At 39.8% G+C, this 25,480-nt stretch overlaps 1 protein-coding gene across 10 annotated transcripts in view; it reads left to right on the top strand.

The window, feature by feature from the left end:
- Positions 1-25,480, top strand: part of WDFY3 (WD repeat and FYVE domain containing 3) — a 325,380-nt gene that overhangs the window by 152,428 nt on the left and 147,472 nt on the right. For 9 of the 10 annotated variants that reach the window (XM_067557105.1, XM_067557104.1, XM_067557100.1 and 6 more), the window contains 3 exons: positions 5,152-5,345; positions 16,552-17,009; positions 18,310-18,393. In XM_067557105.1, the coding sequence (XP_067413206.1) occupies positions 5,152-5,345; positions 16,552-17,009; positions 18,310-18,393 (736 nt within the window). The remainder of the gene's footprint in view (positions 1-5,151; positions 5,346-16,551; positions 17,010-18,309; positions 18,394-25,480) is intronic. The other variant, XM_067557103.1, reaches the window with a different exon arrangement.

The raw sequence follows: 25,480 nt of genomic DNA, 5'->3' as shown, positions 1-25,480 counted from the left end.
GATTTTCAAGCAGAATTAATTTTTTCCTGACTTGATTTCTTACTTCTAGCCTACAAGCTGGAAAGTGGAAGCTTCCATGGATTTTACCTTGAAGCATGTTGTTTGTGTATTTAAAAATATTACTTCTGTAACTTCTGATATGAATCTTGCTACAATAGGTGCCATTTAAAAAAGAAACCATCGTCACCCCCTCCCCGCCAACAAACAGATGATTACTGCACCATATTATTTACCTTTAATGTGGTTTGTGGTATCTTATTTAAAATAGGAAATATTTCAATTGCTCAATAAATTTTATGAGTATAGGTGATAAATGTCTGAAATAGTGTAAAAAAATACCGTTTTCCTGAACATAGTGAATTTATCTCTTTTCCAGTTTTAGGGTAAGAGTATCTCTTTTGATGCTGTATTAATGTTCTGTATTCTTTGGATAAAATAGGTTACCTGCCATACAGTGTTTCCATAGTGAAGATCATTTCACACCTGCACCAAATGCAAACTGACATAATTCCGCTTGGCAGCCTGTCAACAACATTCCTAATAGTCACCCACTAATTACCTTTTTCATAGTAACCATCTATCAGGCTGTCTTACTCCTGCAACTCGTTGCTAGTAAAATGGACCATAAAATGAAAGCTTAAAATACTTAGCAACATAGAACAATTTGTAGTTGGAGTACATTATTTTGTTAATGACAAAATACAGAATGAAATATGTCTTTGATTTCATGTCAGATAACTTAGATAAGTAAACTGTGGTTTTACCATTCATACATTTATATATTTATCCCTAACTTATGGAATATAAAGTTAAATTCAGTACACTGGATATTACTTATATTATGGTTTTCTGAAAAAAAGAATATAAGATTTAAATTCTTTCATAAACTGTGTAGTGCAAAACAAAAATCCCATTTCCCCTTAGTTGATATGGTAGCACTAGTGCTCTTAAAGCAGAACCTTGCTAATTACCATGACTGGAAGACATATTGTGAATTACTGAATGTGGCAAATTAGCAAGTAAACAGATAATTAAAGAAGCAATGATAATGCATCAGAACGTTTACTGTTAATTTATTTTGATAATTCAATTTCAGTGTGATAGTATTTCACGATATACTCAAGTGTGTTAAAGTTCACTTTGTAGAAGTAATAGAAATCTTTAGTAATACCTTGCTATAAATCTTGGCAGAGTTGTGTGGGGAGGCTACCAGTTTTTCTACAGATTACAAATCAGATTTACGCTAATTATTATTAAGAAAGTATTTCCATTACGAGCCCGTATTTTGAGGTGTTTAACTTTCTGTAAAAGTTACTGTATTGGGCTGAGCCTTTTGCATTGCTTAGTCTGAGTATAGAAATAAATTTATGGTTTTGGAAAGATTTAATAAAATTTTGTTTTTCCATTTTGGAGCTATGCAAAAAAGAAGAGGTGGTGGTTACTACTTGGAAGTTGTTTCAAGTACTTTTTTACATTTGGGTGACTGAGATTGTTTCTTTAAGGTGGAAAAGGGGAACTTTAAAACTGTTATGGACTTAGGCATCAGAACTAATGTCAAACAATCTATATGAAAATGTATTGGCAATTAAGAACACTAAGAAGCATTTGAAAATATTATATTGTGTATGTGTAGCAGATATTTTTTCCTTATTAATCCTGCTAACATTTGCACACGTGCATGTGAATAATGTGTGATGCATCAGCAAGGTGTCTGAAATGCAGTTACTATATCTTTGAATTCCTGACTTTTGTTCCATCGAGATAGTGTTGTTCTGTAAGGGTAAAATGGGTCTTCTAAGTAACCTATTTGAATCCATTGAAAATGGCTTTAGAATAGTAGCTTAGGTGAATTTAGGAGGCTGTGAAGAAAAAAGTTAAGTATAGGGTGGAACATAAAATCAAGACACAGGAAATTTTGTAGTAAAAGAGGGTAGTACTGGAAAATCCCAGTGCCTGTTGTAGGTTTTTTATGGTGTCCAGTTATATGGAAGAGAGGGTGCCTAATATGGTGCCCAAAGTTGCTGTTTGTTAACATTAAGTAAGTGTGACAAGACTAGATTGTGAGAAACTCCATCAGAAACTAGTAGAACTACACTATGTAATTAGAAAAAATAATAGCAGGTGCAATTCAAAGCAGATAAGTGCAACTCAATGCATTTTGGAAAAGAAAATGATATTGCTCAAGCATACTGATGAGTTCTTAGTAAGTTGTAACCTCTTTGGGGGGAGGGGGAAATCATTCTGGGCAGCTCAGTGAGGATATCTGTTCAGTGATGGATGAAAGAAGCAAATTAGGTTATATTAAGGAGGTTAGAGAGAGTAATACAAGATATATTACAATTGTATTATATGGATCAATTATATGCTTTCACCTTGAATGCTGAGTTCAGCTTTGATTGCTTCATCTCACAAAAAGCATAGCAGAAATGGAAAAGAACCAGAGAAGGGTGATAAAAATACATGGCATAGGGAGCTTCCATGCAAGGAGAGATTTACAGAATCAAGATTACTTCATTTATAAGGAAGATTGAGGAGACATAAATTAATATAAGTATATAATAATGAATAGTGTGTCTGATGGATTTTGAGCTGGTCTATAATAATTTCTGAATATTATGTTGGGCTTGTTATGGGGTGTTTTCTATGCGACTATACTGGGAATGAAGAAGAATGAGTCTTGGAAAATGAGGAGGATGGAATAATTGTCTCAGTAAGCTACCCCTCACCAAACCTCTCACCTTTAGAGTTGCTAAAGGACAAAACTGAAGCTGTTGGCTCTGGTTTGATTTCCTGGAGACCCTACATGGTCTGCTTTTGACAACAAAGGTCAAAGTCACCGAACACAGAAGAACAAAAGAACTATAGCAGGATTTGAAAAGCATACTCCTCCTCCTCTCTGTCTCTCAGTGTGGTAGTTGTTCAGGGGAACCAGACTGAGATACAGCGCCAGTTAGTGGTGTCTCAAAAAGGTAGATTACCATTGCTTTAGGTAAGATGACATGTGTAGACTGTTTGTTTTTAAAAACTTTTTTCTCTCAAACCTCTGTTCTTACTGCTAACATACTACTATTATTTTAAGCAGGCTGCCTAGTCACAAACTCCGGAAGGGAAGACCCTCAGTTGCCTGATCTCAGTTGGAACTGCAGGATAAGAATGGTAGAGACAGGGTGCTGTATTCCAGGGTCCAGTCTAGAAGTAGGAAAATTTCAAAATTCCACCCCAGGATATGTAAAGGCATGAGGCCTGACACCTGAGGGAGTGTGCTCAGAGGGTATGTCTACACTGCAATTAAAAATCCATGGCTGACCCATGCCAGCAGACTTGGACTTGTGGGGCTCGGGCTGTGTGGCTGTTTCATTGCAGACTAGACTTCTGAACTCAAGCTGGTGCTCAGGCTCTAGGACCTTGTGAGGTAGGAGGTCCCAAAGCTCAGGCTGCAGCCTGGAAATCTACACTGTAGTGAAACAGCCCCAAGTCAGCTGGCATGGACCAGCTGCTGCTTTTTAATTGCAGTGCAGACATATCCAGAGAGACCACAGGGGGGAAAGAGATGCGTCAAAGGCCAATCGGCCTCTCATTTTACATGTCCATTAATATTAATATCAGATCGAAGAGACATAAGATAGAGCTGAAGGGAACAAATTGGAAATAGATAGAAAGAAGAAGGTTTATACTCTTTTACATGAATAAGAAAGTAATTTGGAGTTAATTGTTATCCTAGGTACAAAAATTATTAATCCTCAGGCTTCAGTACTTAAACTAGTCATTGTTGAGGGTCAGGAAGAAAACTGTCCCTCTTAAGATGGCAGTGCATGGTTGTTCATATGCATTATGGGAGTTTTACCTTAGGCATCTGGTATAGGCCATCATCGGAGGTAATAGAATAAGTTTCAGTATGGCCCCTGCTACGTTCCTAACATCATCTCAAGCTTAATATTACATACACTGCATTTTTTTTCTTGGGTTTAATAGCCAGTTTTTTGGAGAACCAAAGCTTAAGAAAGCAATTTCTCAGCTGGTGGCATTATACCAGGTTGATACAGGCTGTTGCTTGTTGAAGGAGACAGTTTGTTTCTAGGATAAAACAATGGATCAGCATACATTTGCACCATCTTTCAGCAGTCATGGGGAGTATGGTCCATCCCAAAAGTAAAAAGAGAGATTTTAAAATACAAAAAGCAACTACTGGGATTCCCTACTTACAGGCAATCCAAAATGATGTGGAGATTTGGTGAGGTTACTGTATTACCCCACTCTGGCCTGCCTTATGAAGGTGGCATTCTGTAAATATATGTATTATAAGTCGAATCAAAGGATTAAAGACACTGTAGTTTAATGATTGGGAAAATGAAAGGAGGAAACACACACACACACACACACCGCCCCCCCCCCCCCTTAAAGAAAACAAAATGCTGAATTTTTGTTAACTATTACTTTAAAAGAAAAAAAAGAAGCAGGGGTTAGGTAATAAATCAAAATAACTTTTTTTATTTAAATGATATATTATTTAAAGTATTATTATTTATAGTGTCGACGTCCTTCCTGAATGATTACCAATAGATTTGTATATGTTCAGGTAATTAGGCTGTGAAAAAGAATGAGTCCCTCTTCAATTATTAGTACTAATTATTTGTGTTTCAATAGTACCCAGAGGCCTAATTAGAATTGGGGCCCTATTGTGTTAAGCAACATACAAGCATATTATAACAATCCCTGCTAACAGTTTACCATCTCTATGCTAAAAGCCATTGGCCTTAAAGAAAATGGTATGGTGTCAATCCCACCACTCTTTGAACTGTAACATGAAAGAAGTGAATAACCAGAATTGAAGCTTTCTATAAGAATAACATAGAAATTCTTAGAATTGGCCTATAAAATTACTTCAACAGTAATTCTTATATATTAAAATACTCCAGGGGACAATATAATTAGATTTCCAGTTTAGCTGTGATCAACTCATGTTCATATAAAAAGGTATTGTAAGCTGCTATATGACTGATGAAAATGGTCACTGAATCTGTACTGTTGAAAAATGAAGCATTTTATGTTTAGTTATACTCTTATAGTGTACTTGAATAAATACAAGGTTTTGACACAGTGCCTTAGGAACACCGTATGTTTTTTCTCCCCCCTTCTTTTCTTATACTGTAGGTATTTTCAGGGAGTTTGGTGGTGCAAGGTGTGTACACAATATAGTGAAGTATCCACAATGCCGACAGCATGCACTGATGATTATCCAGCAATTGGTGTTATCACCTAGTGGGGATGATGATATGGGTACTTTGTTAGGGCTGATGCACTCAGCTCCACCTACAGAACTACAACTGAAGACAGATATATTATGGGTAAGTGCAATCAAACTTAATACACTTCAGTCCTAAACTATTTACAAAATTTTCATTTTAAAAATGTTAAATATACACTGTAGAACTACTTTTATGCTGGCGGTATTCTGATATTGAAAACAATGACTTTAGAATTAAAATAAATGTTTTTCATATACAAATCAGATCTCAAATTTTTAACAAGTTGTTTCATAACCGGCATGAATACCAGTATATATCACATTTATTATTATGTGTAATAATTACTTTTGAATGGGAAATAAAGTTCTAAAACCAGTGTGTCTCCACCTGGCTTTAAGAAATTATTTAGGTATAATTAAAAAACAACAAAACATTCCCCAACCACTCTCACAAACTGAAGCATATTTTTAGTGCCATGCTTGAATTTTCCCTCCACAAAATCTCATTTTTGTAAACATAGCCAGAGTTGTTAATAAACAAACATCTTTATAACTAGATCTGGGCCAAAACCAGATGATGGAGGAAAAAAACCCTGATTTTGATTGCTTCCTCTGATCTCAAGCTGGCCTGTTTCGGATTCGATATTAGACAGGGCTTATATTCCAGACCAAATGCAACTGGAATCTCGTAAGAACAGATACACACAAGCGTGTTCAGTTAGCACTGGCCTTCATTTAATCCCAACAGTTAGCAGCATTTTATTGCCATTTAACGTAAACCCCAGTCCTGATTCAGCCTGGAGGCTCAAATTCTAACTGAAACCTGATACGGATCTGAACACTGTTTTCTCAGCCCAACTCTGTTTACCACAAGCCTTGATCATGGTGAAAATTTGTCCAGTAAGTATAAAATAACATTTGACTTGTTAGAAGATTCTCATACACAGTGAACTATTGGTATTTTTTTAAGGGGCACATGAGGGGAACTCGTATATCGAGAATTCATCTTTCACTACTAGTTTTACATACAAGTATTCCTTAGATTTTGAGAGCTGATTGATTGCTGATTAGGTGAGGTGAATATTAATTTAGCCTCATAAAATTTAAAGGTCTTTTTATATAGAGATTAGGCAATACATAGTCATCTTAGAGTTATAAAAGACTAAACATAGAGAAAAATGGTGAAATTGTGTATTGATGTATATATAACTCAGACTTTACTATAGTAAAGCTTACAGTCCAGGGTCATGGCTTACATTTTTTTGGTATAGTAGTATATGATTTGTCTTGTAAATTTCAACTAACCTCAATAGATTTTTTTTTCATTTTTTGCTAGAATTTAAGAGAAATTAACCACGTACAAGGATTTGATTAAATATTTTTAACCCTTTTTTCTGAAGTCAAATGTTGAATATTAGCCCTGTAGAGAACTGAGAGCTAGTACACTGACTTCACAAGCTTCAATTTTAAATAGAGCATGTAGAAATGAAAAACTTGTAAATTCTCCCCTTGGTGTTAGTCTGACTGAAAGCTTTCACATTAGCACTAATGTGTCTTGCTCTACCAATCAATTGGCACGTCAAGTGAAAGAAATTCATCAAAAGACAGAGAACTAATTAAGTTAGTGAATTATGTTGCAGAACATTAGTTTTGATAACTTTGGGGGGTTTTTTTAAAAAAAGAGCATTTCCAATAAGTAATTTGCAGACTGATCCATGTGTAATTTGCTGTCTTTGGCTCTTACATTAGAACTTGCTTGATATAATATTCAGTTTCAGTCCCCAGAGTAGATGCTTCCATTTCTAAGTGATTTCAACATAAGCCATCCTAGCTGAGCATGTAACTGTTCTTTAAGGAACCTGTTGACAAGTGTGTTAACAATGCTCTTAAAAGGGACCATGAACCTGATTTTATGATCCCAGTGGCTTCAGAGATCAATGAGTTCTCTGCTCAGCACTGGGTCAGATTTCCTTCCACTCTTGAAACAAAGTCCAGGGATAAATGAGTGAAGAAAAACCTTAATGTGACTGGATTTAAAAGCTGTCTATATAAAATGACACCACTTTAATCAACCATCCTGCTTTCTGTGAGTATTCAAAGCTGTGTCTGCTCAGTTAAGTTTCAGAAATAAGATTTTTAACACTTTTAACATTTGTTTTTTTAGCTCTGGGAGCTGGATTCTATATTTAGAGGCTTCAAAATGTCCAGGAACCCTTTGGCTGCTACAGTGTTTGGAGCATTGTGTATCTTTATTTCATATAAACCTTAGAATTTCTGTACAATAGCATAAACTGGGACCCAAATTGAAGCTATCTCAGAGTTTAGGTAGCTGCTTTGGAAGCTCTTGACTTCTTTATGAAACAAGGCATCCTCATGAGATGTTCTGGAACAAATTGATAAATTAAACAGTAATAAGTCACCAGGACCACACTAAAGGAGCTCAAATGTGAAATTGTAGAACTAACTATGGTATGTAACCTATCCTTCAAATTGGCTTCTGTAAAAGATGACTGGAGGACAGCTAAGATGATACCGATTTTTTTAAAAAGCTCCAGAGGCGATCCCAGCAATTACAGGCCAGTAAGCCTAACTTCAGTACCAGGCAAATTGGTTGAAACTATAGTAAAGAACAGAATTATCAGACACACAGATGAACGTGATTTGTTGGGGAAGAGTCAACATGGTTTTTGTAAAGGGAAATCATGCCTCACCAATCCACTAGAATTATTTGAGGGGGTCAGCAAGCATGTGGACAAGGATGATCCAGTGAATATAGTGTTTTTAGACTTTCAAAAAACCTTTGACAAGGTCCCTCACCAAAGGCCGTTAAGCAAAGTAAGCTGTCATGGGATAAGGGGGAAGGTTCTCTCTTGGATCTTGATTAAACGATAGAAAACAAAGGGTAGTAATAAACTGTCAGCTTTCAGAATGGAGAGAGGTAAATAGTGGTGTCCCCCAGTGTTCTGTACTGTGACCAGTACTGTTCAGCACATTCATAAATGATCTAGAAAAAAGGGTAAACAGGGAGGTGACAAAATTTGCAGATGATACAAAACTACTCAAGATAGTTAAGTTCAAAGCAGACTGTGAAGAATTACAAAGGGATCTCACAAATCTTGGTGACTGAGCAACAAAATGGCAGATAAAATTCATTTGTTGATAAATGCAAAGTAATGTTAATTGAAAAACATAATCCCAACTAAACGTACAAAATGATGGACTAAATTAGCTATTACTACTTAAGAAAGTGATCTTGGTGTGATTGTGGATAGTTCTCTGAAAACATCCACTCAATGTGCAGCAGTGGTCAAAAAAGCTAACAGAACGTTGGGAATCATAAGGAAAGGGGTAGAAAATAAGACAGAAAATAACACATCCTCTCTTTATAAATCCATGGTATGCCCATATCTTGAATACTGAGTGTGATCTGGTTGCCCCATCTCAAAAAAGATATATATGAACTGGAGAAGGAACACAAAAGGGAAACAAAAATGATGAGAGGTATGGAACAGCTTCCATATGAGGAGAGATTAATAAGACTGGGACTTGTCATCTTGGAAAAGAGACGACTAAGGAGAGAGATGATAGAGATATATAAAATCATGACACGTGTGGAGAAAGTAAATAAGGAAGTGTTATTTACTTCTTCTCATTACACAAGAACCAGTGTTTAAAACAAACAAAAGGAAGTATTTCTTCACACAACACAGTCAACCTGTGGAATTCTTTGAAAGATGATGTGAAGGCCAAGACTATAATAGGGTTAAAAAAAGAACTAGATAAGTTTATGAGGATAGGTCCATCAATGGCAATTAGCCAGGATGGGCAGGGATGGAAAACCATGCTTTGAAGTGTCCCTAGCCTCTGTTTGCCAGAAGCTGGGAATGGGAGACAGAGGATGGATCACTTGATGATTACCAGTTCTGTTCATTCCCTCTGAAGCACCTGGCATTGGCCACTGTCAGAAGACAGGATACTGGGCTAGATGGACCGTTGGTCTGACCCAGTGTGGCCGTTTTTATGACTTGCTATCATGTCTCTCATTTCATTTATACCAACTCAAGATTTAGACTTCAAATCAGAGTCTATTCCTAAATGGGGTATTCTGTAGTTTTGCAAACAATAATGCAAACTCCTTTTCAGCTCCAAGGTGTCACTTATGCTTTCTGTCAGTGACATACCCCTTTCTTATTGCCACCACTTTGCCAGGAGGGAAAGTGAGTTGTAAATTATTTCCATATAAAGCTTAACTTCCAGTGTCGTCATGACAGAATAACTCTTTGTTCAACCTCTCCTTTTAATTCCAAAAACTAATACTTTTTTTTATGTCATTCAGAATCTTCATTCTTTCCACAATGTGTTCATAATAAAAACTAATCCTTCAGAGTAGCCACAGAGTACTACGTTCAGAGAACTACCTAGTTTTACAAATACATAATTTTTTTATCTTCTGTGGAGGCCTTTAAAAAAGGAAAATATAATCTTGAATGACACTGTTTGCTGAAGATTCAGACTTACTAAGGAAACTTACATTTTCTTCAGTAAGCCTGTTTAATAGGGCATCTCAGGATTTACTCAGCCAAACTCATTGTTACCTCATAGGTAGAGAGAAATCAAGCCACTTTCTTAGAGTGGTTGTCCACATGGATTTCACTCTTGGTGCACATGTGCCTTAGGGATGTGAGATTGGGGTTTTTTGGCCAGCAGTGCCGTGGGCACTCATGCAGTCCCTGCCTCAGGGATCAAAGGGCAGAGTGGGTACCACAGTGCCTCAGGTCCTTCTTAGCACCTGTGGCAGTGAGATGGAATCCCTAAAGTGTATGCCTGCTTCTCTAAAAACTGTATGTTAGTTATTTGTATTGTTAATTTATTAGTTGTTGACAGTGTTAGTCTTTTTTTATCCTTGGCACAAAACAAGCCTTTTAAATTAAATATTCAGTTTATAAGCTAAGCCACCACCACCCCATACAAAGCAATAGTTGCCAAAGGAATCCTCAAGAGATTCTAGTAATATGGCAGAAGCAAAATCCCCAGGGTTCAAAATCCTGACTCTCCTGTGATGCTTCAATGCTACTTAATGATGGGCACTCCAAGTGCCTCTTTTGTTTAGGAGAGGATGTATTCCTGAGCAACATTCCATATGTCGCTGCTCCTATAAATGGATTAAAAAAATTAGAGGGACCCCTCTAAAATTGTTCTTCCTAGAGCATTTCACACAAACTTCTGAATGGAAGGATGTAGTTAGATCTCAGTCCCTCCAGTCAGTCCCCTGGTGAGCCAAGATTCCACCCTGAACCCCTGTGCTACATTGACCCAGAGACATTGTTGTCTGCCTCCATTCTGGCATCTGTGATAGGAAAGAGCACTATTCCAGTGATGAGCTGAGGCATATCTAATGCCTATCAAGCCAAGACCCAAGAATCAGCAGATATCTTTCTCCTCTCGGAATCAATAGTCAACGGGACAATGGCCTGAAAAGAATCCATTTGGTGTCCTGGAAGTATCCACCAAACCTGCAGACTGCATTTCTCTTGGTACCTGGCATTCTTGATAACTGGTAACTTCACAGTCTTGTTCTTCAGTGCCTAGGCACTGGTATTTAGTGATTTAACTGTGGATCCAGTACTGGAGTCAGCTATGTTTGAAAGATTGAAGATAGTGATAGCTGAGCCACTGGTTAGAGTCATCAGTACAACAGATGAAGAAGGTATCTTCAGTGACTTCATCTCCTACTCAGTTAGGGAAGTTACAGCAGACATGAGGCACTCCTGATATGAAGAACCCAGTTTTGGAGAAGGTGTACTCCTTCCATTCATCCCCCCTGAATGTAGGAAGTCTGCTGCAACGCTTCATTCTTCTGCCAGGCAGCAGATTTAACACCAGTGTTGAGAGGCTGACAGAATCTCTTGAGGATTCCTTTGGCAACTGTCTCTTTAGCTTTGTAGTCAATTAGTTCACGTTATTTATTATTCATATTATTATCATGGTTAATTCACATGTAATCAGTTTGTGATAGATAGATTTAGATTTAGATTAGAGATTTCTCAAGATTATTATGCAAATCTAATTTCCTTCTTTGATAGGGTGTCTGGCTTAGTGCCTGGGAAGGAAGCAATATATGTGCTATATTTGACCTTTAATGAAGTTTTTGACGCAATCCCACAGGACATTCTCCTAAGCAAATCGAGTAAGGTCCTGCAGGGGTCTGTCCTGGGGCTGGTACTATTCAATATTTTTGTTAATGACTTAGATGATGGAGTGGAGAGTGTGCTCAAATTTGGGGATGACACCAAGCTGGGAGGTGTTGTAAGCACCATGGAGGACAGAATTAGAATCCAGAATTATCATCATCTTCTAGTCTTAGTCCCATCTATATGGGTCATCTTTTCAATCCTTCTTCCTCAGAAATTGGACAGATAATCAGATCATTTTGTATGCCATCCATTCATCTAGTTTTGAGTTTCACACTAGAATCTAGAATGGTCTTGGTAAATTTGGAGAATTGATCTGAAGTCAATAAGGTGAAATTCAATAAGATGTGCAAAGTACTGCACTTGGGAAGAAAAATTAAATACACAGATACAAAATGAGAAATAACTGGCTAGATAGCAGTACTGTAAAAGAGGTTCTGAGGATTGCAGTGGATCAAAAATGAATATCAGTCAACAGTATGCTAAGGGGATGACTGCACAATGGGGGTAATGTGCTATACAAAGGCAGATTTTTAAAGTGCAGCAGTGTGTTGCATGTTTGGTCCATGTAGCCCATGCTGGTGTGCTTTTTGAAACCAGTATGTTAAAGCACACTAGGGAACCTTTCGTGTGCACCAGCAGGGTCTACACGGACCAATTAATAACCAGCATGTTAGTACACATGAGAAATCACGCCCCGTAGAGTGCATTACCCCACTGTGTACAAAAGCCCTAACATCATTCTGGGCTGTATTAACGGAAGTGTTGTATGGAAGACACTGGAGATAATTGATCTGCACTGGTTAGCCTTAGTGAGGCCTCAGCTGGAGTATTGTGTCCAGTTTGGGGTGCCACACTTTGAGAGGTGGACAAATTGGAGAGAGACCAGTGGAGAGCAAAAAAAAAAAGATACAAGGTTTAGAAAATATGACCTATGGGGAAAGGGTGAAAGAACTAACTATGTTTTGTCTAGAGAAGAAGAGGAAGAATGGGGAAAGAAGTCTTATAGGAATGGATGGGTGAGTTCTGTGGCCTGTGTTGTGCAGGAGGTCAAACTAGTTGATCATAAAAGTCCCTTCTAACCTTAAAGTATATGGGTCTGAGTCTTCAAATAGGTAAAGGGCTGTTTCAAAAGGACAGTGATCAGTTGTTCTCCATGTCCCTTGATGGGTAGGACAAGTAATCAGCTAAATCTGCAGCAGGAGAGATTTAGGTTAGATATTAGGAAAAACTTTCTAACTGTAAGGATAGTGAAGCACTGGAACAATTTACCTAAGATGGTTGTGGAATATCCATCACTTCAGGTTTTTAAGAATAGGTTAGACAAACACCTGTCAAGATGTATATGTAATCTTCTGTCAGCGTGGAAGGATGGACTAGATGGACTTCTTGAGGTCTCTTCCAGGCCATGTTTCTATGATTTACAAGACACACTTCTACAGTGGTGGCTTCCAGAGCAGATAGATGCTGGTATTGTGGTAGGGCTGACCTGCAGTTATTTTTAAGCAGGATTCATACCAGCACCCCAAGCAAACGGTAAAATGTTTGTTAGTCAGCAAGAGTGAAATTCATGTGGGTGATCACTCAAAGAATGGTTACTAACCTTACAGTAACTGGTTCTTTGAGATATGTCCCTCAAGTCCTACTCTTCTGAGATTCTGTACTGATGAAGGTGCTGAGGGACAATTGGGGTCTCTCCACCCTCCACTCACTCAGATGGGGGGGCATGAGGACATCTAGGACACAGGTGGGCGACTAACAGAAGGAGGGAGTTTGCCTGGGATCTGTCCGAGAGGAGCCCAGGTGAGTGCTGTGTGAGGGGATCTGTGTTGTGTGTGTGCTGTGCTAGAGGGGAGAGTATCTGAGAGACCAGTTGTGTGACTGGTGCAAGTTACAGCTGACTGTGTGTGTGTGCGTATGTGTGCGTGCGCGCACGTGCGCTGGTGCAGTTACAGGGACCGCTTGGCAGTTGAGGGTTGTCTGACTGATTGATTGATTTGGGAGTGCTTTGATCCAGGTGGGCTTTGAGGGGTTAATTGCAGGGGCAGGGCAACTGCCCCAGCCTTATAAAAAACAGCCAGCTGTGAACCAGCTGAGCGGCAAACCAAGGGGCGGCTAACAGAAGGAGGGAGTTTGCCTGGGAGTTCGCCTGAGGAGGGAGCCCACAGCGGGTTTTTTCCTCTCAGACGTTGCTGAGCACGAAATACAGCATCTGAGGAGGCTCTCAGAGGGAGCGATCTGTTGTCACCTGCACTGGATGTGCTATGTTTGTCTTCCTCCCACAGGATAGAGATGACTTCATCTGTACCAAGTACAGGCTGGTTTCCTTATTGGAAGAGAAGGTTAAAGGACTAGAGGCCCAAATATCAACCCTGTGTTGCATTAAAGAAAACAATGTCTTTCTCCATCAGGCACAGTGTAAGGAAGATTCAGAGAAGGCCGGGAAGGCGAAACTGAAGAATGGGGAAGAAAATTGGCAGCATGTGACCTCCCGAAGAAAGAGAACCTATGTGCCCACCATGCAGATAGAAGTAAGGAATCATTTTCATCCTCTCTGCACAAGTACTATGGCGGAGAACGATTTGGAGGACCCTTCGGAGGGAATGGATCAGAAGGAGACCTGTTTGATCAGAAGGGTTCCACGACCACCATTCCCAAAAGGAAGAGAAGGGTGATGGTGGTCGGGGACTCCCTCCTAAGGGGGACGGAGTCATCCATCTGCCGTCCAGACTGGGAAACTAGAGAAATGTGCTGCTTGCCTGGAGCTAGGATTAGGGATGTGACAGAGAGACTGCCAAAACATATCAAGTCCTCAGACCGCTACCCCTTCCTACTTCTCCACGTGGGCACCAATGACACTGCTAAGAACGATCTTGAGCGGATCACTGCGGACTATGTGGTTCTGGGAAAAGAGATAAAGGAGTTTGAAGCGCAAGTGGTGTTCTCATCCATCCTCCCTGTTCAGGGAAAAGGCCCAGGTAGGGACCGTCGCATTGCGGAAGTAAATGCGTGGTTACGCAGGTGGTGTCGAAGAGAGGGCTTTGGATTCTTCCATCATGGGATGTTGTTCCAGGAAGAAGGATTACTAGGAAGAGACGGGATTCACCTAACGAAGAGAGGGAAGAGTATCTTTGCGGACAGGCTGGCTAACCTAGTGAGGAGGGCTTTAAACTAGGTTCGACGGGGGACGGAGACCTAAGCCCGAAGGTAAGTGGGGAAGAGGGGGACACCACAAGGAAGCAGAAGGAGGAGGGTGCAGCACGGGAGGCCTCCAGATTCATACTGTGAAAGTAGGCCAATCGGCTACTTATCTCAAGTGCCTGTACACAAATGTAAGGAGCCTGGGAAACAAGCAGGAGGAACTGGAAGTCCTGGCACAGTCAAGAAACTACGACATGATTGGAATAACTGAGACTTGGTGGAGTAACTCACACGACTGGAGCACTGTCATGGATGGGTATAAACTGTTCAGGAAGGACAGGCAGGGGCGAAGGGGTGGAGGAGTTGCACGATATGTAAGAGAGCACTATGATTGCTCTGAGCTCCAGTATGAAACTGGAGATAAGCCAGTTGAGAGTTTCTGGGTTAAGCTTAGAAGCAAGAACAATAAGGGTGATGTCGTGGTGGGTGTCTGTTATAGACCACCAGACCAGGAGGATGCGGTAGATGAGGCTTTCTTTACTCAACTAGGGAAAGTTTCCAGTTCACAGGACCTGATTCTCATGGGGGATTTCAATCACCCTGACATCTGCTGGAAGAGCAATACAGCAGAGCACAAACAATGCAGGAAGTTTTTGGAGAGTGTCTCATACAATTTCCTGGTGCAAGTGCTGGAGCAACCAACTAGGGGCCGTACATTCGGCGTTGGTGAGGCCGTATTGTGTCCAATTTTGGGCCCCCCACTACAAAAAGGATGTAGACAAGTTGGAGAGAGTACAATGGAGGGCAACAAAAATGATTAGGCAGCTGGAGCACACATCTCCCTTCTTAGTATAGGGAATTTTCTTGTTGGTATTATGTAACATTCAGTATAGAGAGATTTTTTTTCTTCCCAAATATTCCACACTTGGGTCAGAAACTGCCCGTGAAGGCAGGTCTAATGCCTTCTTCAGGTATTCCTGGGATATTTATATTATTCTCTTGCACAAGGCTTCTCACTATTGCCCTGTACTGTCTGGGGTTTTATAATTTGTGATGCAAATTGCACATTTCCCTCCATTTTTCTATCCAGTTTTATTTTCGAGTTTTTCTGTTTGATTTTATAGTTTGTGTTCCCTCCTACCTTTTAGTTTCTGTGGTTAAATTTTCCAAGTTGTTTTATGCTGAATGTTGGACCAATTTGAGGGAAACTATATAAAGAGCAAATAGTTCATCTCCTGGGCTCTAGGACATTGTACTGATGGTTTGAAGAGTACATTGGTATTTGAGTTTTTTGAGTTTGAGTGAAATATTTTACAATTGAAATACAGTGGTTAATGGCAATGATATGGTTATATAGTTGACAGCACTCAGTCATCAACTTTATGCATAACACTTCAATGAGACACACATGGGGGAACTCTAAGGTAAAAATATCTAGATCTCACTATTATATAACATCAGTTGACAAGTCATTCTGATCTTTTGTTGACATATGACTGCAGAGTTTGGCAACCAGTTTGTTTTATTTGTAGATAAATAAATTACAATGCCTTAGCATGAAAGGGGTGTGTTTTCTGTCTTTGTCTCTGTATACCAAAGGCAATAGCTTATGCTTTAGATACATATATCTTATGATTAAGGCATTGGACTGGGATTCTTGTTTCAATTGCTGACTCTGTCTCAGGCTTCAGGTGTGATCCTGGCTCTTAATTTCCCAACTGTAAAAGAGGGTGGATAATGCTTCCTTTCTTCTATTCTTTGTCTATCTTGTCTATTTAGTTTGTAAACTACTTTGGGCAGGGACTTTATGTTGTAGTTGTCTGTGCGATGCGTAAAATGTCGATCTTTTTGGGGGGCCTTTAGATAGTACCATAATACAAATAAATAATTGTGCTAGCATATCAGAAAATAAATGCTCATGCTTTGCTATAAGGTATTAGTAACAATGTTTTTTTCTTTTTTGAATATCCATAGGCCCTGCTCTCAGTATTGAGAGAGAGTCATCGCTCAAGAACTGTTTTTAGAAAAGTCGGTGGATTTGTGTATGTCACATCTTTACTTGTTGCTATGGAAAGATCCTTGTGCTCTCCACCTAAGAATGGTTGGGAGAAAGTAAACCAGAATCAAGTGTTTGAACTGCTTCATACTGTGTTCCGCACATTGACTGCAGCAATGCGCTATGAGCCAGCCAACACGCATTTCTTCAAAACAGAGATCCAGTATGAAAAGCTGGCAGATGCAGTTCGATTGCTTGGCTGCTTCTCAGACTCACGAAAAATAAGCCCCTTGAATGTCTTCCCTTCAAATACACAACCATTTCAAAGGCTATTGGAGGATGACCTAATCTCCATGGACTCTGTGGCACCCACACTAAGGCATTGCAGTAAACTCTTCATTTATCTCTACAAAGTAGCCACAGATTCTTTTGACAGGTATGATTTGTTTTCCCTAAAAATAGTTGTTTATAAATTTGTTGTTTGCAAGATTTGATACTTCCGTCTTTTTTTCTATGCATAAAGTGGGAGAAGACATTTCCCTCTACTCAGATGCAATCTTCACTAATTGCTATTTTCAACAATGTGCAACATGACCTCTGATGTTGAATGAGTTAGGTCATAACATGAAGCAAGAAAGAGACATTTAGTTTAAGACTGAATTTGATGGGTTTAAACTGCCTATCAACAGGTAGTTGGTTTATCCACTGTTTTTATTATCCAGAAGTACTTGATCTTTGTCCATTATATCATAAAATTATAAATATGCTACTCTGCAGTACACACCAATTTCTGATTGTCATCAAGATGGGATACACTGAAAATAAGTCATTGGATCATTACATTACAAATTTATTTCAGACAGTCAGTGGGGAGCTGCAAAGTGCTCAGATTTTTTTTAATTAAGAGCAATTCTTTAGGTGTCTAAATATGGTTTTAAGAGCCTAACTTTAAGCTCTCCATTTTGAAAAATTTGCCTACTGCCTTTAATGTTGTAAAAGTGCAAATCTGTATGCCTTCATCCCTTGAATGTTGCAAAAACAAATCTGTATCCCTTCATCTGGAAAGAAATTACCTTAAAAAAACGTAGTTACTTCATCTCCAAATCACTTTGAAACATTCAGTTGAAACATTTTTGAATTAACCAATTGGTGATGCATACAATATATGCTATAATGCTGGCTGGTTGTGAAATCTAATGAATCAAAGATGGGTAACTAAATCTGTAGTGTCATTGCAAAAGCATTTCTTTCGAATGATCTTTTCTTTTCCATTACTGTTTAATCAAGACTTCTTTTTCCTTCTTCCTTAAACCATCTGATGGTCAGGTTTTTGCAGAGTTTATTCTCATGATATTATTGTAATGCCATCTAATGCAAATTAAACATTTTTACTTGCTCAGAGATGACCTTCTATTGTCAATTCCTGCTCTAATTATCCTTAAAGGATGTTTTAATGTGCTAGTTTGACTGTGTAGATTAGCATACCTGCTGAGTAATGAGCAAAACAATTTGTTTCCCCTAGTTATTGTAGAGTGGTGCTATAAAATATTTTGCATGTCTGTTTGTTTTACCTGATGCATGTTACTCAGTAGCATTCTTTGTTGTCCTTGCGGATTCTGGAGGATGAATCCTCTAAAGGTTTTTACTGGTTGGTGATATTGTAAAACTAACAAGCTTCTGGCCTCTCCTTTTCTTTTCTAACCTCTATATCCCACTCCTGTCTGTTTTGTCTGTAGTCGTGCAGAACAGGTCCCTCCTTGCCTGACAAATGAGACTTCTCTCCCCTCTCCTTGGGGTACACCAGCTTTGTCCAGGAAAAGGTACTGATCCTTTAAGAGAAGTTGATCTCTCTTCTGGTTTCTCTTGCCAGTGTTCTTGTTGCTGTTTTCTCAAGCTGCTTTTCGTGCAGGGGTGTGTACTGTCTGTCTTTCTTTGTTCTTTGAGGAAAACAACTTGTGGTCAAGTTTTAAAAGAATTAGCAAGGTGGCTAATAGACACTTCTGTGTAAAATAAAATAAATTTATACCAGTATTTTTAAAAAATGCTGCTAGTGCATAATACTAAAGTATGTGGGATCAGAGATAGGGAAGACTAAGATCTGAAAGCAGTTAATTTTCACCTCTTCAAAACAAATCAAATCTTTTTATAAGAAATGGTGTAGGAGGTACAGACACAGCTCCCTGGGATTAATTCTAAGGAGAATACAGTAGTAGATAAATTAATAAAACAAAATAATAATGTTTCCCCTAATTTCTCAAGAAGTAGTTGACTCGTTTTTGTTTTTTGTTTTTGTTATCAATACTGTTATGATGTTCCTATAACGTACAATTACTGACTAATAAAAATAATAAACCTGTCTGAATATGTACTACTGACAACTGTTTTGACATATGAATGTTAAATGGCTTGGAAAGGTGAGTACAAAATCTACCAAATTTCTGTGAATGTCTGTTTTTGAAATCCTCACTGTTTTTCTTTTTCTCAGCTAATTCTTTCCTAATACTTTTATTTTAAAAATGCTTAGTCTTTTCTGATGTGCAGAATTTGAAGTATTTAGCAATGGACAAATTAGCAAATCTGCATTTAAAACCTGCTTTTCAAGGAAATATTTGCAGTAAAGGAGATTACCACAGAAATCCCTTTTTTCACCTTGCTAAGTGAAGTAACACAGTCACACATTGGTATTCTTCTGGGATCGGTTTGGAAGGGAATTTGTCTAATAATCCAGCACCTCTCAAATAATTTAGCACCTCTCAAACTGTTATTTCTTTCCGTTTCTGATTCTAAAGCATTTAGGAGCAAACTCAGCTGTTGCTGATGAGAGAAATGTTTGATGTTTGCTGCCAGATTCATTTCCCTCTCGCACATGTTGAAAGAAAGACCTTTCCTGTGGAGATCTTCCAGTGTTTTGCCCATAAAATTGACCTATACCTTTGGATTGTACTTTCCTTGACTATATCATTATATTATCTTATGTGTAAATAGCATTACTTGCTCATATAAACTGATTTTTTGAAATACATAGATATGCAAAAGACACAATCTTGCCAATAGAATGCATTTAGTGCCTGCCAAACATAAGCTTTTAAGAGCAGCTGACACCAGAGAATGATGACTAAGGCGGTACAAGCTTGGTAGTTGGCACAAAATATTAATTTTTAAAAATATGTTAAGCTTTTTAAATCTTCCAAATGTGAAAGTGCAGCAGTTCTTTGCATGTTTCATTGTACAAGACTACATAATTGTTAGTTGTTGGTTTTACAAAATAGAAGCATCAGGATAGGCTATTCAATCTATCAGATCATTCTGTTTGGCTGACTATTAATATTAAAGATACTTGTTAAGAGGAACTAAATGCATTTTCTATAGCTGCTTGAATTGTAAACAAATTATGTCTTTCTGTTGTTATGTATATTCTGACAAACAAGTTAAGAAAAGTTTCACATAGAGTATTAATATAATCTTGAGTTAATTTATAGAATTTACAAAACAACTTATATAAAACATAGGTACAAATAATTAAACATAAAAGCCAAGTTTCTCAAAAAGTCTATTTAGGCATCTGCCCAATTTTTCCCAAGCACCTCACTCTGATTGACTTCAATGTCGGCTGATGAGATCTCACCATTTTTTAAAATCAAATTCTTTAATTAGGAGCCTAAATTTAGACTTCTGTTTGTTGAAAATATCAGCCAAAATGCTTTTCCAAAAGCAGTATTCTCTCTCCTCTTGTTTTCTTTTGTTATATTTCCTTTTTCCTGCACTGATCTCCCACCTGCCATAATTTGTTATTCTGCTATCTAATTTAGATAACTTATCTCCTATGTTAGCAAGCTAACAAGCACACAGTATCGTGTTATATGAACAAAAGAAATGTATTATTTGCAATCTATGTACAAAAATATCTAAAAGTTATATGTATATACAGATTTTAAGATCTCTAATATACAAACATTCAGTGCACTAATTTTCAGCCTTCTGTTTACCTGAAAGATGTTGCCATCTAAATACTGTTGTTTGTATAAACGGAATACAGATAACTTGTCTAGTCAACGTTTTGTTACAATACACAGTTGTTTTTATGTACCATAGAAGTACTGTGCTTTCAGCCATCTGTATGATTAGATCATCCATTATTGCTTTAATGCTAGTTTGATTTCTGGAAATTTCAGAAGAAGTAAGAGAGCTGACTGGACATTATCTGAGCTGTCATCTCATTCAAGAAGATGCTAGATCTATGCAGTACTTTCTGACTTACCACCCTGATCCAAAAACAAATAGAAAAGGGAGCGTACCTTTCATTAAAAATAGTTTTTATCCATTAACTTAGAAAACTTTTGGATAACAATCATTCTGATACAGAATTCTACAGTGTATATCACCAGCAAATGCTACTCAATTTAGGTAAATCTGTTGAGAAAAACTTTCTAACTATAAGATTGTTAAACACTGGATTAGGCTTCCAAAGAAGGTTGTGGCATTCCCCCCTCATTGGAGGCTTTTAAGAACAGATTAGACAAACACCTGTCAGAAATGGTCTAGGTATACGTGGTCCTGCATCAGAGCAAGCAACTGGTCTGCATGACCACTTGAGGTCCCTTTCAGGCCTGCATTTCTATCATTCTATGGTTATCTCCATTGACACACAAGCTACTGGGTTTAATTATAACGAAGTTTGAGTTGGACTTTATTCAGTCGTGTCTCTCTCTAGAAAGACCTGTGGATTTTCTTTGTTTACCTTATCTTTTCTAATTGTCTTTTTCTTTTCTTCTCTCTGGAAGGGCCAGTATAAAAAAATATGTACTAGGCATAGGTAGATGTAATGTACCGAAGATTCTGGAGGTGAAATAGGGGAGGGAGCCACTACATTTAGTGAATACCTTGGTAGCGTTTTTTCTGAGATCTAACTTGTCTTTCTATTCTAATAAGTATTCTTAAACTGGAAGTTGGTAGCCTTCTGGAAACAGGAATACATTGTAGAGAGAACTGAAAAGAAACATCTGAATATGTTAACCAGACCTGAACTTGGAAATGGCTTTAATAATGGCTAGTTTGGGGTCAGATGGGGATAGTTCATGCTCTCTGTAATACAAAGAATAAAATTGTATGTGTTTGTTTGTGTCCCTTTCTCTATAAACTTGAATGTCATCTTAGACAGTAAGCTCTTGGAGGCAGAGGTCATATCTTTGTGTTTATACATTACCTAGCATGATGGGTCTGATCCTGACTAGCTCCTCCAGGCGTTATTGTAATATAAATGACGACAACAGCAACAATAAAAGAATGGTCTTGACAGGCAGAGAATATGAAAAAGTTGTAAGGAACAATTTCAAGGCAAGTTGAAACTCTGGAAAATTATTTTTTTAAGTTACTCTGTTGTTGGAGGTTAGTTGTGGATCCTTCTGAAATACTTGTCAAAAAGTCTTAACATAACCCCATTAAATATGTGGACTTCTAGTCATTAAAAAATTAAATGCCTGTAAACTCTGACACTTGAGATTTACAAGTGTTTGCTTTAAAGAAGCAGGACTTTTTTTACTAAGCAGAAAAAAGTTGTCTGCTAAGAAATTATCCATATATCTAACCTCAAAAAATCATCCATGTTTTGAGACATGTACTAAACCAGGGAGAAAAGTATTAGGTTAATAACTTTCGCATGATAAAACTGCCAGCCATTTTAAACATAATCTAATAAGAAAATACCCTGAAATAACGTATTTTGGGTCTTGGCCATACCAAAAATCCATGTTTTCAAAAAATGGTGGTTGGAGTCGAGCACAATTTGTGAAAACATTTTCAAGAGTGCTTTGGACAGCATTCAAAACTTCTTGGGAGGGATTCATGTTTGAACTAATTTTTAACCTTCCCGTAAAATTACTGGATTAATTTGTAAAATACAAAGAAATATATCATAGCTTTCATAAATAGGGACTAAGGAGTCAAAGTGCTAGCAATTTTAAAGGCTCACATTTCAAGAAAAAAATGACAAAAAGCTCTTTTTGAAGACTGTTCTGAAGACAAAATTTAAGTGGAGGCAGCAAAATTATATCCTTATATTCCTGTTATATCCTTAACAGGAAGGCTTGTATTGAAGCATAAAATAGAGTTGGAAAACACCACCTATTGGATTATCCAGTCCACCTGTTCCCACACCGATGAGTTCACCCACACCCAGGAAGCGCAAGACCCGGTCCTCATCGTCGGAGGACCGGGCACCGATGAGTTCACCTGTACCGAGGCAGCGTGGAACCCAGTCATCGGAGGAAGACCCGGCACTGCAGAGTTCACCCACACCAAGGCGGTGCATAACCCGGTCTGGTTCGGTACCAAGGAGTTCGGGATGATGTCGACCTCGATCACCAAAGTTTTCTACAGAGCCGCAAGGCAAGTGGCGTTGGAAATCGTTGGTACTGAGATGATGCTCTGGTACTTCTAGCTCTTCGGAGTGTGACACTGCTCGTGGCAACGGAGGCAGCCCTCATTGTCCTCGAGGTTGAAGGCGTCAAGCGGGAGGTCCCCGGCATGGAAAGGTGCCCGTGACCTGGGACAGACACAGTATCGCAGGTCCAGGACTTCTAACTCCGATGATGCTTCGGGATCTCCCAGAGGGGACAGTCATCGGGCAAGTCGAGACCTCCATAAAGTGCCAGAGCCCATGGTGCAGTTAGCCCCAGGCTGGCCCCAGGGACAGTGGCTGCAACAGTGGTCTTATTAGGTACCATGGGATATCCAGGTGGGACTTGGGCCCCAATCCATTAAATCATCGGGGTGCAGTTCGTGCCTTCTGTACAGGAGAAGGCCCATCAGCATCATTCCTCAGATGAGGAGTTGGACCCCAGGAGAGAACTTCACCGGGTATAACCATTCGCCAGGCAGTGGCACACCTGCAGACTGCACCACTGCAGTCCTCCTCCTCCTCACCTGATGAGGCAGTCTCGCAGGACCACTCTGCGCCACTGGACAATTTCAGGGCGCACCAGGAGCTGCTCAAAAGCATTGCCTCCAACTTGGGGCTGGAGATGGAGGAGCTAAAAGAGGCTGCAGATAGCCTTTTTAATGTGCTGGTGGTGGCTGCCCCAACTAGAGTGGCCCTCCTAGTCCATGAAGGGGTCCTTAAGATTGTGCAGGCCCTGTGGTAAACCCCTTCCTCAGTCACGCCGATGTCAAAGGCGGCCGAGAAGAAATATTACATCCAAGCCAAGGGGTTTGAGTATTTGTTCACCCACCCCACCCTAGGAACCCTGGTGGTAGACTCTGCGAACCAGCAGGATAGGCAGAATCAGCCAGGGTTGACCCCCAAGAACAAGGACAATAAGAAGCTGGATTTGTTTGGGAGAAAGATTTATTCATCAGCAAGCCTTCAGTTTAGGATTGCCAACCAGCAGGCTCTCCTGGGCAGGTATAACTTCAACCTGTGGGACTCCCTCAGACGGTTCGCTAAGGTCCTGCCCCAGGACCAGGCTGCAGACTTCAACACCATCGTGGAGGAGGGAACCGTGGTAGCTAGAGCAGCGCTCCAGACGTCCTAGGATGCTGCTTACACGGCGGGCAGGGCTATAGCTTCCGCCATTTGTATGCGAAGGTGCTCGTGGTTGCAGTCCTCGGGGCTGTCCCAGGAGGTGCAACAGTTCATCCAGGACCTCCACTTTGATGGGTCGGCCTTATTTTCGGACCAGACTGATGTGAAGTTACACGGTCTGAATGACTCCAGGGCCACTCTTTGCTCCCTGGGACTTTATATGCCCCAGTTTTCTAGGCGTCAGTCATGCCCCCAGGTGCAGCAGCAGCTAACGTTTCAGCCCCGACCTTTCCAATCCTACGGACAATGGGTCAGAAATAGGGGGTTTGGAACAGGGAATCAGCCCCCTAGCTCGTCCTCCGCTCCCCAGCAAGGGCCCCCCCAGGAGGTCGGGCAACCAAAGGAGACAATTTTTATGGTGTGCCCAAGGGTGGTGTTCTGACTGTTCTCCTGGATCCATCCCTCCCATTCCTAAAGAGGCTAAGGCTCCTCTACCCCGAAGGGACCAAATTCACTTTGGTCTGTTGGGTCCTTGGGCTAGCCTCGTGGGGCTATTCCCTGCAATTTACATCTACCCCCCCAGCAACCCTCCCCCTTCCTCCCTCTTCAGGGACCCCTGTCACGAGCAACTCCTCTTACAGGAGGTGGGCACCCTCCTCAATCTGGGAGTGGTTGAAACGGTCCCTCAAGGCAGAAGGGGGAAAGGGTTCTATTTCAGGTACTTCCTCATCCCCAAGGTGAAGGCCTGTGTCATCTAATCAAATATGCCATAATCCCTTCCCTGGATCCAGGAGACTGGTACGCTGTCCTCGATCTCAAGGAATCATATTTTCATATATCTATCTTCCCCAGCCACAGGCGCTTTCTTGGCTTCATGGTGGCTGGCTCCCACTACCAGTTTACAGCCCTGCCCTTTGGCCTATCTTCGGCTCTGAGGGTGTTCACCAAGTACATAGCAGTAGTAGCTGCCAACCTGAGCTGAAAGGGTGGCAAATTCTTTTTAACCTGGACAATTGGTTGTTGAGAGGCAGGTCCAGATCCCAAGTGCAGGACAGCATGACCATCAGTTGCTCCATGTGTCGTAGGCTGGGGTTAGTCATAAACGAACAGAAGTCCACATTAACCCCAGTGCAACGAATAGAGTTCATTGGGGCTACCCTGGACGCTTCCCAGGCCAGAGCTTCCTGCCTCAGCCACACTTCGAGGCGATTGTTTCTATCATCTCCCAGCTGCACCGACGCCCCATGACAACAGGCAGGCACTGCCTGCAGGTGTTAGATCACATGGCGTCCTGCATGTATGTAGTGAGACTTGCTCGCCTGAGACTCAGACCATGTCAGGCAGGGTTAGTCTCAGTATATGTTCTGAGCAGACACTCACTAGACCAG

This window comes from Emydura macquarii, unplaced genomic scaffold (assembly GCF_026122565.2).
Source record: "Emydura macquarii macquarii isolate MOO-44397 ecotype Brisbane River unplaced genomic scaffold, CSIRO-AGI_Emac_v2 contig_1790, whole genome shotgun sequence".
Taxonomy (NCBI): domain Eukaryota; kingdom Metazoa; phylum Chordata; order Testudines; family Chelidae; genus Emydura; species Emydura macquarii.
This window is presented reverse-complemented; position numbering and strand designations above follow the sequence as displayed.